This window comes from Centroberyx gerrardi, chromosome 4 (assembly GCF_048128805.1).
Source record: "Centroberyx gerrardi isolate f3 chromosome 4, fCenGer3.hap1.cur.20231027, whole genome shotgun sequence".
NCBI lineage: Eukaryota > Metazoa > Chordata > Actinopteri > Beryciformes > Berycidae > Centroberyx > Centroberyx gerrardi.
The window spans coordinates 26,476,844-26,491,408 of NC_136000.1; the positions used below are offsets into that span (position 1 = coordinate 26,476,844).

Here is a 14,565-nt window from a genome sequence, read left to right on the forward strand (position 1 = left end):
AGAGAAAGAGTTCAAGCTCTTTCTAATATGAGAGAACAAATCTACAGAAATGTGTCAACATGCATTGTAGCTATTCACTTGCAAAAATGAATATGAAAATGTGAATATTAAATATGAATAAATATTCACATGCAAATATGCATTGTAGCTATATACAGCATTATCAAAAGTTCACTGCCAGCCATCATATGTGTACCAGCCAGAAGACTCATTCAATAATGTCAGTTTAAGAATTTGGGACTACCCATTCTATCCATTTATATTTTGTGCTCAGATCTCTCTGAGGTGTATTGACAAGGGCAAGGGAAGGGTCAGAAGGTTAAAGGTCAAGGGTCAGGCATTAGGTTACACAAGCACATCCTTTTGTCTTCTCTCATCCTGATATTGTGGGTGACAGTGAAAACTGAGAAGCAAGGGTCAACATGAAATGTAGCAATATTATGTTAAACATAACATAATGCCTCATGGGTGTTTTTATACAGTGGTTACCACCATACACTGTTTTCGTTAAGGTTTTTGTGACTGTGATATTAGAAACTAACAAGAACAATGGTTTATTAGCTCTTTGGTTGCCACAAGGTATACTATTCCTATTTTTCATTAAGAGTGGCTTGGTGCACTGTACAGGCTCATAAATCAGTCAGAATGCCTATTTCACCAATCAGATTACTTGGCTGGAACTACTTTTTGTTTAGCTCTGCATAATTCATACATCCAGGAAATGGGCTATGAGTATGAGTGTTTGCCCCGCTGTGTGTTTGTGCTGATATCTGCATGTGTGTGTGTGTGTTTGTGCCTGTGTCTCCATCCAGGACTACCTCCACAGACTGGTTTGTGTGACAGAGAGGGAGAGGTTTGAGGTTCCAATCCGTGCCATCGGGCCGCGGGCCATCCTTGACTTTCGCGACCAGCTGCATTTGCCCGTCTGTCCAGTCAAAGCCTCCACACAGCGGACTCAGCTAGTCCGCAACATAGGAAACAGCCAGGCCAAGTTCCAGCTACGCACACAGAGGTGAGAACCAATAGGGGATCGACTTATGTTTACTCTATTTGAGTGATTTCAATACGTATTATGTTTTCTTATTGAACAGTTAGTTCCAGTCCTCAATTCTGATTGGCTGAGACATGTTGGAAGCCATTGTAAAGTACCCAATAAACACACACCTATGACCGCATAACAGTTAATTTAAATATTACCACTTATACTGCTACTTATGTGTCGCTTACTGTAGCTGTAACTGTTTAGCTACTGTTGAAGAACTATACTGCCTATTGATTAGAAATAAAAGTTTAATTTCTATTGTATTCTATTATATTGTATTGTATTCTATTCTATTGCAGCCCCTTCTCAGTGACGCCGTCTGTTGGGACTCTTGGTGTAGGCGAGAGCATGCAGGTGACTGTGGACTTTAACCCCAGAACTACAGGAGACCACAGGCAGGACCTGCTGCTGCACTACCATACTGGTGAGGAAAACACAGGGCTCTGTAGATAGCATGCACTATGGTGCATGCTAGGATGAAAGAAAATCACAGAAAAACTATAAATATACTCATGTCAGTTTATAAAGCAAGTACTTACGCTTCAGATTGGCCAAGAAGCTATTCTACAGTGGCATCATCTCATGATAACATGGAGCTGTCATGGATTATTTGTAGCTTTCCTAATATCAGTATATCCAGATTTGTGCTACTTTAGAAACATTTACTCCAATAGGCTTCTACAAACACAGCAAGAAATACTGACATCCAATTTCCTGTTAGCATCTCATTCTATCTCTGCAGTAACTTGTGTGATATATTTTGTGGTAGGCTTTCATTGTCAAATGCATGCCAAACACTCACTAGGCCCACTGTCTAGCAGTTGCATCTGGATCCCAGTGATAACAAAGAGAGTTTGTTAACCACAGCTTACCATAGGCTAGTTTCACTGTGTTTGAGAAGTGTGCATTTAGGCAAACCTTTCAAATGCCAGATGTTTGTTTTATAAAAGCAATAATGACCTTGTTGCAGTGCGTTAATATTGTCTCTTGGTGTTGCTGGCCGTCAGCTTAGTGTTGAGCCCAACAACACCCATGCCAATATTGCAGTGTAATCCACAGCCTCTTGCTCATTATTGCTGAACTATAATGCAACATCAACAACTCTCGTCAAGTATGTTGTTTTCAGAAGCTGGGGCATTTTTTTTCTGGCAATAAAATGCTCTGAGCTGATACACTCTAAATGCCAACGACATAGAGGAGAGGCGATGAGTTTTCAGATGTTCCCTATCTTTATCTGTCTGAATGTGTTTCTCTCTCTGTCTGTCTCTTCTTGTAAAGACGCTCCTCCATTTCCTTGTGTCACACAAATAGATTTCAAAGAAGAATTGTACTGGCAAACACGTTTGCTGGCTGATTTGAATGACACACTTTTTTTCCATTCGGCTTCATCAAAATCTGAAAATCTAATATATGAGTCTGTACTGATATGAAATTGAAACATGTCAGGTGATGATATCAATATGGCATCAATATATGTGAGGTTTTTTGCACACACATATGCACACACAATCATGCACCCACACAGGGTGAAACATTCAAACTACAAAATAAGTGTTTCCTCTCGACAGTATATCAGTGTCCCATTATATCTGTTTTGGCCTAGCACTTTCTCACACACACACACACACGCACACACACACAGGCACACACATGGTCAAACTACAAAAGAAGTTTTGCATAAAGATAATCAGCAGCATCAAATGGAGTGGAACTAAAAGGATGAATGTGTTTACTATAATCACTGAGGTAAACACCATAATAAGATTCTCTTTCTGCAGCAGTGGCTGACCCTGAAGCAGAACAGGACTGCTAAACACACACACAACACACACACACACACACACACACACACACACACACACACACACACTAAACAATAGTTAATTTCCCCAGCCCAGCTCAGGGTTTGATGATAATGGCTGGTGGACAGGCATTCACTCTCATTAGAAGAGAAGCGACGGTTTGTTTCATTCGGTACGTTCGGCATCATTGTATGTGCGTGTATGTGTGTGTTTGTGTGTGTCTCACATGCAATCCTTATCAGTGTTTTCCATCCATAGATCTATCTGCGGCAGCCCAGTACAAATAGATTCCCCAAGCTGATCCAATTAACTGCTTATTGTGTCCTTTCTCATTGTGCTCTTTTTGCTGTTTGATTTAAACCTAAAAAGTTGTCTGTGCAAGTAGGACTATGACTGGTTAATATTGAGGGATTCAGAATGATCCCTTAACCTTGGACTTAGCTGATGGGTAGATACTAACGAGGTACTTTGGAGTTTGTGTGTGTGTGTGTGTGTGTGTGTGTATGTGCATGCGTTCTGGGGGCTATGAAGTCAGAGGTGAGATAAGTCATGATAATGAGAGGAGAATCTATGGGGCCCCTAGGGACCGATGCTGTGAGGCTGGTAAGGATTCAGCCTGCTATGGTTGTGGTCTATAGTACTTACTGCTCGGCTGCAGCTTTCTCTAAGGGGCTGTTATCTGTCATCCTCTGCTCTCCTCTGCTCTCCTCTGCTCTGCTCTCCTCTGCTCCCCTCTCCTCTCCTCTCCTCTCCTCTCCTCTCCTCTCCTCTCCTCTCTTCCTCTCCTCTCCTCTGTATCTGCAGCTCTGATTACTTCTCAGATTACGTCTTAATGGGCTTAACATAGATAGTAACCCGCTGGTGTCTCTCTGTCTCTGGGGGTCTCTGCTTGGAATGGGAGTAATACACATGTAAAGTATCACTGGAAAAGTCAAGTGTGGGGTTCAGACAATTGTGCAAAGACTGGTTACACTGACCTTTGCAAATGGCTACTCAGAGCTTTGATTATTTGCATGCCAAAGCTCATAAAATCGGTGAGAAGCAGTATTGTATTGTGTGTTGTGGGAGTTATGTGAAAGTTAAGAGTTATGCACAGCTGAAGTATGCAGATTTCTAAAGTAAAATTTTCACAGTAATACACCTTTTGCTTTGTTTTTATTATGAATAACATTAATAACATGCGTTGTGGTTTATTCCATTAATAATATCATGAATAACACAACACAACTTCAGTGGTTTATATCATTGATACAATGTCGTTTGTTCTTTTTTAAGCTTGGCTCCAATGAATCAACTAATATATGATTCATCCCTATTAAAAGGTTATTCATTAATCATTTTATTTTATGTGATATGAATGTTTTAGTACAGACTGACTGAACTAAACATGGGTTATTAGCGACAATCTGTTAAACAGCATTTGTAGTGTTTGATGTGATTCTTGGTTTCCTATCCACTCTTATAGTTTTGCAGCCAATGGTCACAACTTTGAGTGGCCTTGGTTGCTCTCGCAATTAACCAGGCTCCTTAACATCAAAGGCAAAAAGACGAAGCTCTTGACTTTTGCTATACACACGCGAGGGGATCAATTAAAGGTAAAAGGAGGAAGTTGCTGAAAAACATCAGTGCATGGCTTTTATCCTGTTCATCTAAAATTGTGTGAGATGACTTAATTGGGGTGCAATCTGATCAAAATCTTGATGTTTTTGTAACCATAGTTTGCCCCATTTTGAACATCCTCCATACATTTAGAGAATGGGATGGTAAAATCATGTCATAATCCTTTTGTGGTTATAAAAACAAAACAACTCTGAATATTGTAAAACCCTACAATGTAAAACCTAAAATATCACTCATTTTGTGTGAATTACTTAGATGGATGGCAAAAATTGAATGTGAACTAAAACTAACAGATGTTTTCAGTGCAATTTAGTCAGAACCTCATCTTAGCTTGGCAAACTAGACCAACCTTGCAGTGTGGTTTATCATGGCAGGAAATGAGCTATCATTTTGCCCATTCATATCTATTCCAAGCTTAAATTTCATGACTAACTGGAAAGTAATTTGTATACAAACATTGGCTGTCCACTCATCTAGGGGAGTGACATAGCCAAATGAAAACAGTAAATATGACTGACTTGGCTGATTAACAAAAGCGAGGCTCCAATCAGGACAAAATCAGCCTTATTATGGTCCCAAGTTGGCCACATCAGAGTAGCCTCCAAAGATAATTTAAACTATGCAGCTCTCTAAAGATAGTCTAAGTAGGAAAATTCCATAAAACAGGTTTGTTTAACAATAAAACAGCTTTTCACCCTGTAGAAAAAAGTACTTGAGTTCAAACTTGTTAGCTATGCATCACTCAAAAAATTCAGTACCAATGCTGTCAATGCAATCAATCTGTTATCAGGAGTGGTCCTGGAATCTTATCATGGCAAAGTCACCTTGGGAAAATGATGATTGCCCGTTTATGATTGGATAATGGTGGATAAGAGTTGAAATGGCCCAAACTGTTTTAAATTTAGATTTATATTCATCCTGTTTGAGTTTATCATTTAATTATTGTGATGTCATCCCCCAGAGCCAAGAGCTGATAAAAGATTTATGTATGCCTCTTTAATGATGATTGTTTTGAGTCACAAAACTTTATCTTGAGATACTATAAAGCAATTTTATAGTGTGCGTCTATCTGTGTGTGTGTGTTGTTTTGTTTGTTTTTCTGTTTGTGTGTACTGTTAACGTGTTCATTATTCGTTGCCTGTGCGTGACCTAAGGGAGCAGAGGTGCTGTGTGGCTGCATAAACAGGCGGGTCCGCTGAAGGAGTGGCAGCAGCAGCGGCGCTCAGCAGCATTAAGCTTTTATAATGGGAGGGCCAGCCCAGGTCCAGAACACCACTTACGGCCCATCAAGAGAGTATCATTTTTAATTTAGCACCTTTCTCTGTCTCCCTCACGCTCATGTATGTTTCAGGTCAGCCTGCTGCACAAGGCTCTACTCTGCTCAGGAGCCATTGGAGACTCTGGCATAACCAGGCTGACATAGCCTGTGTGTGCATGTACTTTATGTGTGTGTGTGTGTTAGTGTATTTGTGTGTCTACTTGCACACAAACACATCATACTTACTTAAGGTGGGTGTGCATCTTTATTTCACATGGTGTCAGTCGAAAGCCATTATAGCTTTGAAAAATAATCGTTTGCTCAGCTCGCTTGTTTTCCATCATGGTGTGTTAGACAATCCTTTTTCTGTCATAAAAGTGAATGGGGACTTGGAGCTGCTCCAGTAACCCCAACCCTCCCCAACCCCCATCCCACACCCCACCTGTCCTCCGCTACTGCTGCTGATTTAAATGAAAGGACGGACAGCTCTTAGGGACCGCTGAGGCATCTGCTTTGACGGGGCTACAGCACTGAGGGGACTTCAGCACAGCAGCCTTTTAGAAAAGCACACATAAGGACTACACACACACACACACACACACACACACACTCCAAGGCAAGCACACGCACATAAACAAACACACACGCTCAAATGCAAGTACAAGCATGTGCACACACACATACGCACACACCCACTGCAGAGCTTCTGTTTGTGCCGTAATCAAAGCTAGCTGAGGGGGTTGAGAAGTTCTCTCGCTGTGTGTACTTAGAGAAATTATGGGAGGAGAAAAAGAGAGAGAGAGGGGGTGGGGGTGGGGGAGGATGGGGTGGGGGTGGGGGGGGGTTGTGGACGACATGATGAAAGCTTAGCAATAGGCTGCAGCTCTCCCTGCCTGTCAACTGCTGTCATAGCATCAGGATGCCGAGAGATAATTGCTTCCCTCTCAGCATTCCCCAGCTCTTCTTTCACTCTCCCTCATTTCCTTCCATCGCTCATCCTCTGTCCTCTCTCTCTGTTCTCTCCTCTCTCTTTTTTCTCCATCAGATGATATCTCATGGCGTCGTCGTCTTTCTAGCAGAGTGAAAACAAAGAGCTGGCCTTTCTGTGGAACCAAGCCAGTGTTTTCTGTATTCACTCCAGCTCGTTCCTCTCTCTCTCTCTCTCTTTCTGTCTTACTCCAGCTCCATAATGAAAATCTCAGTGAGAATCGGGCCGATGCAAGTAAACCTAGACACTCCCTGAATTGTAATATGTGTTCTTAACTTCTTACTGTAGGGCACGCGTAGTCATTGTGTAGATTTTACCAGCTTTCATTCTTCACAGTCTGGTTTGTTTTCTCTCTCAACCAGGACTGGGGTGAGTTTGTTTTCAATGCATCCAAATCAAAAGGTAAATAGGTCACATTGGGAAGGGTTTATTGGGCTCATTGGGCTTTCCAACTACTAAGGCATTCATATTACTGAGAAATGAGGAGTCAGAGGTCCCAATAGTCATCTCAGCTCAGACAGATGGGGACAAGAAAGCACTCACATCTGGATGTGAGTCAGGTCACATCTGCATAGAATATAGCAGGACTTGAAACTTAAGAGGATGGTTACTTTTAGAAAATGTAAAGCAGTTTGTTAGGACTGTGGACGATAAGTCTAGTGGAAACTGCCAATGCTTTGATTAAGTTGATTGGTTTAGGATTGTGCCACTGTTACTCCTCTTCTTCTTTGTCACTATGTCTGTTTGCCTCATTCCCTTCCTCTCACTTTTTCTTAGTTTGTCTGCTACGTCTTATGAAATGTGTGTATTGATTTTCCTGCCTGAAACAGAAATGTAGCGCTGGCCAAGTCTCCCATGGAAAACAGATTCTTGATCTCAGTGGGACTGTCCTTGTTAAATAAAGGTTAAATAAACAAAACAAAGCTCAAGTTCATTTGCTAATATTGAGGCATTCATTCTCAACTATTTGTTGATAGGTTCGATTTGGCAACCTTTTCCAGCCAAAATATTTCTGTGAACTGAACTTTGAAGAAGATACTCGTCATATCGAGATAGTTGAACTAAATTGAACTTGAACTGAACCCAAACTTGCTTTCAATAGTAGTTTTTCTTTATCTAGAGTGCGACAGGGAGGCATAGCTGTTAGGGAGACTCTTCTGTAAGCGGAGGGGGCCATGCTCAATCCCTGCAGCAGCCAATGTTGTGTGTCCTTTTGCAAACCACTGAACCCTACCTGCTCACTCATTTTGAGTCACTTTGGATAAGAGTGTCAGCTCAGTTGTAATTGTGCATGCACTGCACTCTGCTGCTGTTCACGTTCAGTTTAGCCCATATTTAAAGTTAATGGGCAAACAAAGCTAGAGACAACAACTGGTCCAGTTGGTTTTGCTCTCTTGTGTATTGTCTCTCTCTCATCATTCCAGTTGTGAGTTGAATATCTGCACCAAGTGTTGTTTGGTGTCACCGTGGGAACCAGTCCATAAGGAGTGCAATCCCGGACTAGGTGTGAGTGTGTGTGTTTGTGTGTGAGACAACTCTTATAGCATCAAAACAATAGTGTCCAACCTCGGATCAGCTATTGTCCTTACTGAATTGGTTTTTTAATTGAAACATTGGTCCACTGTTTTTTCCCTGTAAGACTGGACTCATCTTTCTAATCCTTGGCCTGCAGCAGGTTTTCACCTACCATTCTACAGCCAGATCGATGCCGTCTAGCCCGACCATCTGTCTCCATGACAGTACAGGCTAGAGACAAGCTTTGAAAAGCAGAATAATCACCATGATTTGATCTACAGTATAAAGTTTCCTATTGGATTCATTGAGCTACTGGACTGCCTAAAAATGAGGGAATCCTCCATTTCATTTTATTTTCAGTTTGCTGTGCTGGTCGTTTTATTGAGGCATCTGTCTTTTAATTTACAAAAAACACACATTATCTGCTACAAAGTATGAGCCACAGAAACACATTCAGAGTCCAGATAACCCAATATTCACCATATAAATTTGCATTCTGTGATATCCAAACAAGAATAAGACATCTCAGCCACAAAAAGACATAATAGTCCTTTGATTATCCCGGTAGGCTGCTATAATGAGCTATCAGTGTGTGTGTGTGTGTTGGGGTGCTTATTGTGCTGGAAAATTGTCCTTACTTTAAGAATTCAACATCTGCAGGTATGGCTTTGTAGCATAGTGGTGGGGAATCAAAAAAATCTCAGGGAAAGCCTGACAGGCTAAAGCTCCAGTCCTTCTGATTTGAATGTAAACAAACACTCACTAAATTTACATAGGGCCTTGCCCTGCTGGTGGCTTTATACAAAACCTGGCTTTGCATCTTATTTTTGTTGCTGGTTTATTGTTGCTCTTTCTTCCACTGTTGGAGGCAGGCGTGCTGGTGTCACCTTGTTGCTACCATAGAGACTCATTAGTTGTCCTTTTAGCCCCTTAGGACTTTCTCTCTCTCATGGCTAGTGGTTTCGAAACTTTTTCTCCAGAGACCCACATTTTCAAAATATATTTTGTGCTGTGCTGGCTAATATAAAATATCATATTTATTTCATACTTAACATTGCTCATAAAGGCTTTGGCAGCATAATGGAGTCAGTCGCTTTAGATGCCAAGTTCTCCAGGATATTTTGAGGGCCATTATAATCTCTCCACGACCCTCTTTTTGATCCTGATCCAGTCTTTCAAAACCAGCACTCTACAGAGTGTGTCCTTGACTCCATTGTGTGTTTCTCCTCTACTCCCTGACCACATTAGGCCAGAGACTCCCAGAGGAGTGGCAGGGGCTCAGTGGCCAGAATTCTGTTTGTGTTGTGGAGCTCCGGACTGGGTGTGTGTATCGCTGTGTGGCTGTCCCTCTCCCTGCAACTACTCCCTGAGGGTATTGCTGTAATTAAGAATTTCTTCAAAGTCAGCTTGCCTGGTTAAATACGGGATAAAAAGACAACTATGAACCTAGTCCTCTTGATGTATGTATTTTTTCAAACACGAGGCAAGGAGAAAGGAAAAACTCTCAAGAAATACTTCTGACAGAGCTTCTAACACTTTTATTATCATGCACAGTCACACCCCTACTATGCCAACGTGTATAATTTTTGGATAGTCTGGATTAGGGGACAATGAGAAGTGAGTCATCAAACATTTTGTGCAGTGAAAGAAGTAAATTGCACAAAAGTCAATAATGCCCCTCTTCCCACCTACCCACTCCCCATTCATTAATGTAATTAGAGGAGCTGAGAGGTGACAAACGAGGGGAGAGAAGAGTGATTATCTAAAATAAACTCTATCAAGGCCCATTGTCAACAGCAGTCACATTCATGGTCATATTTGCACTGTACAAGATTAGTGAAACCAATCATCATCATTGTTTGGATACTTATATAATTGTTTGGTAGGACATGGACACACATGGGCGTAGGTTTGGTTTGAGTGGTGTGTGTGTGTGTGTGTGTGTGTCTTTGATTTACAAAGATGTTATAATGTTGTAAATATATTTGTCACATCAATTAGTTTTACATTGATTAATTCATTACATTAATTCATTTTCTATTTTAATGTATTATGTCATAAGGGTATTTTTAAATTGGCTGTTGTCTATGGTTACAATGTGTGTCTTTGGCACTTGGCTACTACGTTGAGTCCTAATGTAATGTTCAGAGGATCAGATGTAAATGTTTATTTAGCATAAAAAAATATTCATCCCTGTTCTTAATGTTCAGGCTGTTTTGAAATGAAGCTCTTCAACCATCCCATCTTTCCTGTTTTCAACCTGTCTTCTTTTATCAGTCAGTTCCCTCTTTAGTCTCCCACTTTCCCTCTTTCCCTCTTTCTATACCTTCATCCTTCCATTCCTCCTGTGTGCATCAATTGTTTTGTGTGTTTTAAAATGAGACTTCAAAACATCATTATTCAGCTACCTACTGTATTTTTCTTGCATTTATCCATACAGTGTATATTATTTTTCTATCCCAAACATTGATAGAAAATGTCATCCCCTCTTGGGACCCACCAATAGGTCATGACCTATAGCTTGAAAACCACTGGCCTAGTGTCTGTCTGGGTGTCTGTGTTCCTGCATGCGTGTCCACAGTTTTTGCATGTGTTCTCCTCAGGTGAGGACGTGTACATCGACTTGTACGGGGCTTGTGAGGAACTGACCGTGTGTCTGGAGCCCAAGTCTGTCCTGCTGAAGAAGACTTACATTTCCCTGGCCAACACACACACTGTGTCCCTCGCCAACAGGAGTGAAATCCCTTTCCACTACTGTTGGAAAATCTGGCCCAGCCAGCAGGAGGAGGACCTGCATTCACTGAGGTACACATGCATGCACACAAAATGCTTAAACACAAACAATACAGGAATGTGATTTTGATTTGATTTTTCAGGAGCCCCTCTCTGTCTGTTCCAGACAGAGAGGGGCACTATAGGCTCAGCTACCAGGGCCGAGCAACTAGAGTTGCACTATTAGAATCCCTGCTCTGCTGTGTATCTTTGTACCGAAGCATTTGTTGCCAGAAATAGCTCAGGTGTCCGTCACTTTCTGTCTGTTGCCAACTCCTTGTTCCCGTCTCTGTCTCTTTGTCTCTCTGACCCTCTTCATTTCTCTTCTCACTTTGTTGTTCTCTTTCTCCCTCCCTCCCCCTAGAGAGAGCTTCGGGCTCCAGCAGGAGGAGGAGGAGGAAAAGGAGCGGTTGCTGTTTGAGTGTGAGTCCGACCCCACAGCGATCCATCGCCTCCCGCTGCTGTCCAGAACCTTACAGGAGCGCCGACGCCTGGCCGCAGAGGAACGCCTCCTCGCCCTCTCACACAGCTGCATCACTGTTGAGCCAGCGGTGTGTTTGTGTGTGTGTGTGTGTGTGTCTGTGTGTGTGTGTGTGTGTGTGTGTGTGTCTTTCTCTGTCTCTCTATTCTCTCTCCTACTCTCCTGGTATCTTTTGAGAGGGGGGGCAAATTCATCTTTTGCTTACTCACTCCTCCACAGGGAGTTTCGGTGTGCAGGGTCAGCTATAAAACAGCATCCTTGGAGCTGGTAGGGCTTCAGTGGCTTGTTCAAGGACACTTCAGCAGGGCGGATGATTGAAACCGGGTCCTCTGGTTGAGGGACAGGTCTCCCTACTGGCTATGCCACCTATGCTGCCTCGTGACTGTCTTAACAGGAAAAACATGAGATTCCATTGTGGTTTCTCCCGAAAAGATCAGATCTGAGATTAGATCTGTCACAAAGAGTGAAGATGTAGTTCTGTCGTGCCCATATAAACAAAGTTTGACTCCTCACAGACAGGCGGGTCATGGGCTGGTCCCCTCGCTGCCCAGGGGCCCTAAGGTAGCCTGACCTGTGCTGACACCACTGTCCGCCTTTTCTGCCAATGTCTGATCTGCTCATCTCAGCCACGTTCCCTGGACAGAGGGAGAGAGGAGACAGAGAGAAGAGAGGAAGGAAGAGAGGGCAAGAGAGAGAGAAAGAGAGAGCAAATAGTCTGTAGGCCAAACGGTCAAAACACAAACTTTGAGAGGACATTTGAGAGAAATGCTCAGCAGTCAGCACACAGCGTGCCTGCATGCACGCACACACACACACACACGCGCATGCACGCACATACACAGAGCTATAGAGAGAGTCTAGGACATTGGAGAGTCACTGGTCATTTCAACACTGTCTGTCCTGACTTGTGTGCTAATGAATGGCTCCTCCTTTCTATTTGTAGCACAACGTGGGGTATTAGAGAGAGCTAGCGGGGGGGTGAGAGAAAAGAAAAGGGAAAGTAATGTGAAGTGCTGTGTAGGTATGTGTGTGTGTGTGTGTGTGTGTGTGTGTAGAGACGTGGCCGTCTAAAGAACACAGGATTTTATCGTCAAGAAAATTATTGAATTTATCAACAAATATGTAAGGTTTATAACAACAAACTCCACATTATTTTCCACTCTCAAATGAATGCAGTCGTGCAGAAAAGAACATTTTATACCCTGCATTTATCGAATACAAATCCATTTTGTGTGATTGTTTTTTTGTGATGTCAGAGATGTACTTTGTAATTTGTCAGGAAACAACATAGATAACATGAAAAACATTCATTAAAAATAACTACTCGACTGAAACGATCTTGACCCTAATGATCAGTTAACTCCAATTAACTCATTCACACTTTTTTTTTAAGTTTGTCATTTGGATCTGCATCCAGAATACTTGCCCTGTCGTCCGTTCACACTAGTAGGCTACAAACAGTATACATACTACAACCTCAATGTAGAGAAAACAACAGGAAAACAGTATTCGTTGGTCCTAAATCCCCATCTAGTGTGTTTTTTGTGTGTGGATATATGCATGCGTGCACACACACTTGTGTGTTTGATATCCACTGTGTAGAAAGTAACCTTTCCCCCTTCCTTCCTGTCTTTCCATGGTCCAGGAGGGTGAAATATGGCCCAACACCACAGCACAGTTCAACATTGTCTTCAAGCCTGAGGAGGCCAAACTCTACCAGCAAACCGTATACTGTGATGTCACAGGTCAGTGCCAAGCTGGAAGACACAATGTTCAGTCAGATTTCACATATGTAAACAACTTCCCATCCCCATTCCCATTCCCTAACATGGGACAAGCACGCTGTACTTCTAGTTCAAATGGGGTGTTTGTGCTCTCTCTTTCTTCCACTGCTTTGATGTTGGAATCAAAACATCACATTAGATTAAGTAGGGGCGCCCGTTGGGATTTAAATCAGAGCACGGTCAGTTATGATTAAGGAAGTGTTGTGGTGTGTGGAGGGGTGCTAAGTTTTTAGATTCATTCAAAGCACACTTCCAAGGATCTTGTGTAGGTAAACTATGGAAACTCTGGGTCCCCTGTACCAGCACAAGTCAGAGCTGACAGCTGCACTGATGACTGGGTGCAAATATTCAGGAGGAAGGGTCTGAGAGAATTCATATATACATCAAAATTAGATTAAATTAAATGTTAGAGTGAGGATAAAGTTTGGGTTAATGTCAGTGTTAGGATATGATTTGGACAAAGGTTACGGTACAGTTTAAGTTTGAATTCAGGTTAGGTTAAGGGCCAAAGAAAGCAGTCTCATATCGACACTGAACAAAAAGACAAAGTACTTCTTGTTTCTTGAACCGACAAGCCGACTGAGTACCAGAGGACAACTTTTTCCTTTGGTTGTTCTTTAACCTCGCCTTGGAATTGATTCTTTTCACCACTCTAAGTAGACAGTCCAGATCTATACCTTGGGCTCTCTCATAAAACAGATTCTCCTGGGTTGTGCACCTGTGCAGACGAAGGTTAGATAAACATGTCTGAGTAGCAAACGGTGTCTGTCTGTTGTGTTATTGTCAGAGGAGAACTGCTGCTCTCAACTAGGACTCTGAAATCATTTCAGTTCCCTCAGTATATAATATATGCCATTTGGTGGATTTATCCAGAATCCCTTGCAGCACTACAGTGCATACATTTTTGACATTTTTGCATGTGTTGCCGCAGTGGGAATGGAACCCCTAACCTTGGCTGTGTTGATCCTATGCTCTACCCACTGAACTACTCAGGGCGGTAGTATATTGTTACCCGATCTCATTTTCATATTAAAGACAATGTAGTCATAGGGCACTGATATATCCATCTCATCCCCAGGTAGAAAAAGGTTGTTGGCAAATTTGCATGTGGCCTCCATGTGTGTCTTCTGAGCCGGAGGCCAGATTTACATTCATTTCCATGTTTTCTGAGGCAGGTGATGACCTGACCAACCCAGGTCAATGACAGCCGGAGCTACTTGTCTCAGGAGTTTCACCCTGATTCCTCACGTTGCAAAAAACCTTCACAAGCTTAGTAAGCAACATTGAAGGATAAACCTCATAT

At 42.2% G+C, this 14,565-nt stretch overlaps 1 protein-coding gene across 1 annotated transcript in view; it reads left to right on the plus strand.

Moving 5' to 3' along the window:
• The window catches only part of hydin (HYDIN axonemal central pair apparatus protein), an 86,082-nt gene that overhangs the window by 5,863 nt on the left and 65,654 nt on the right, over nt 1-14,565 (plus strand). The window contains exons 5-9 of the mRNA XM_078283009.1: nt 813-1,012; nt 1,342-1,466; nt 10,829-11,030; nt 11,362-11,548; nt 13,124-13,223. Coding sequence (XP_078139135.1) covers nt 813-1,012; nt 1,342-1,466; nt 10,829-11,030; nt 11,362-11,548; nt 13,124-13,223 — 814 coding nt within the window. The remainder of the gene's footprint in view (nt 1-812; nt 1,013-1,341; nt 1,467-10,828; nt 11,031-11,361; nt 11,549-13,123; nt 13,224-14,565) is intronic.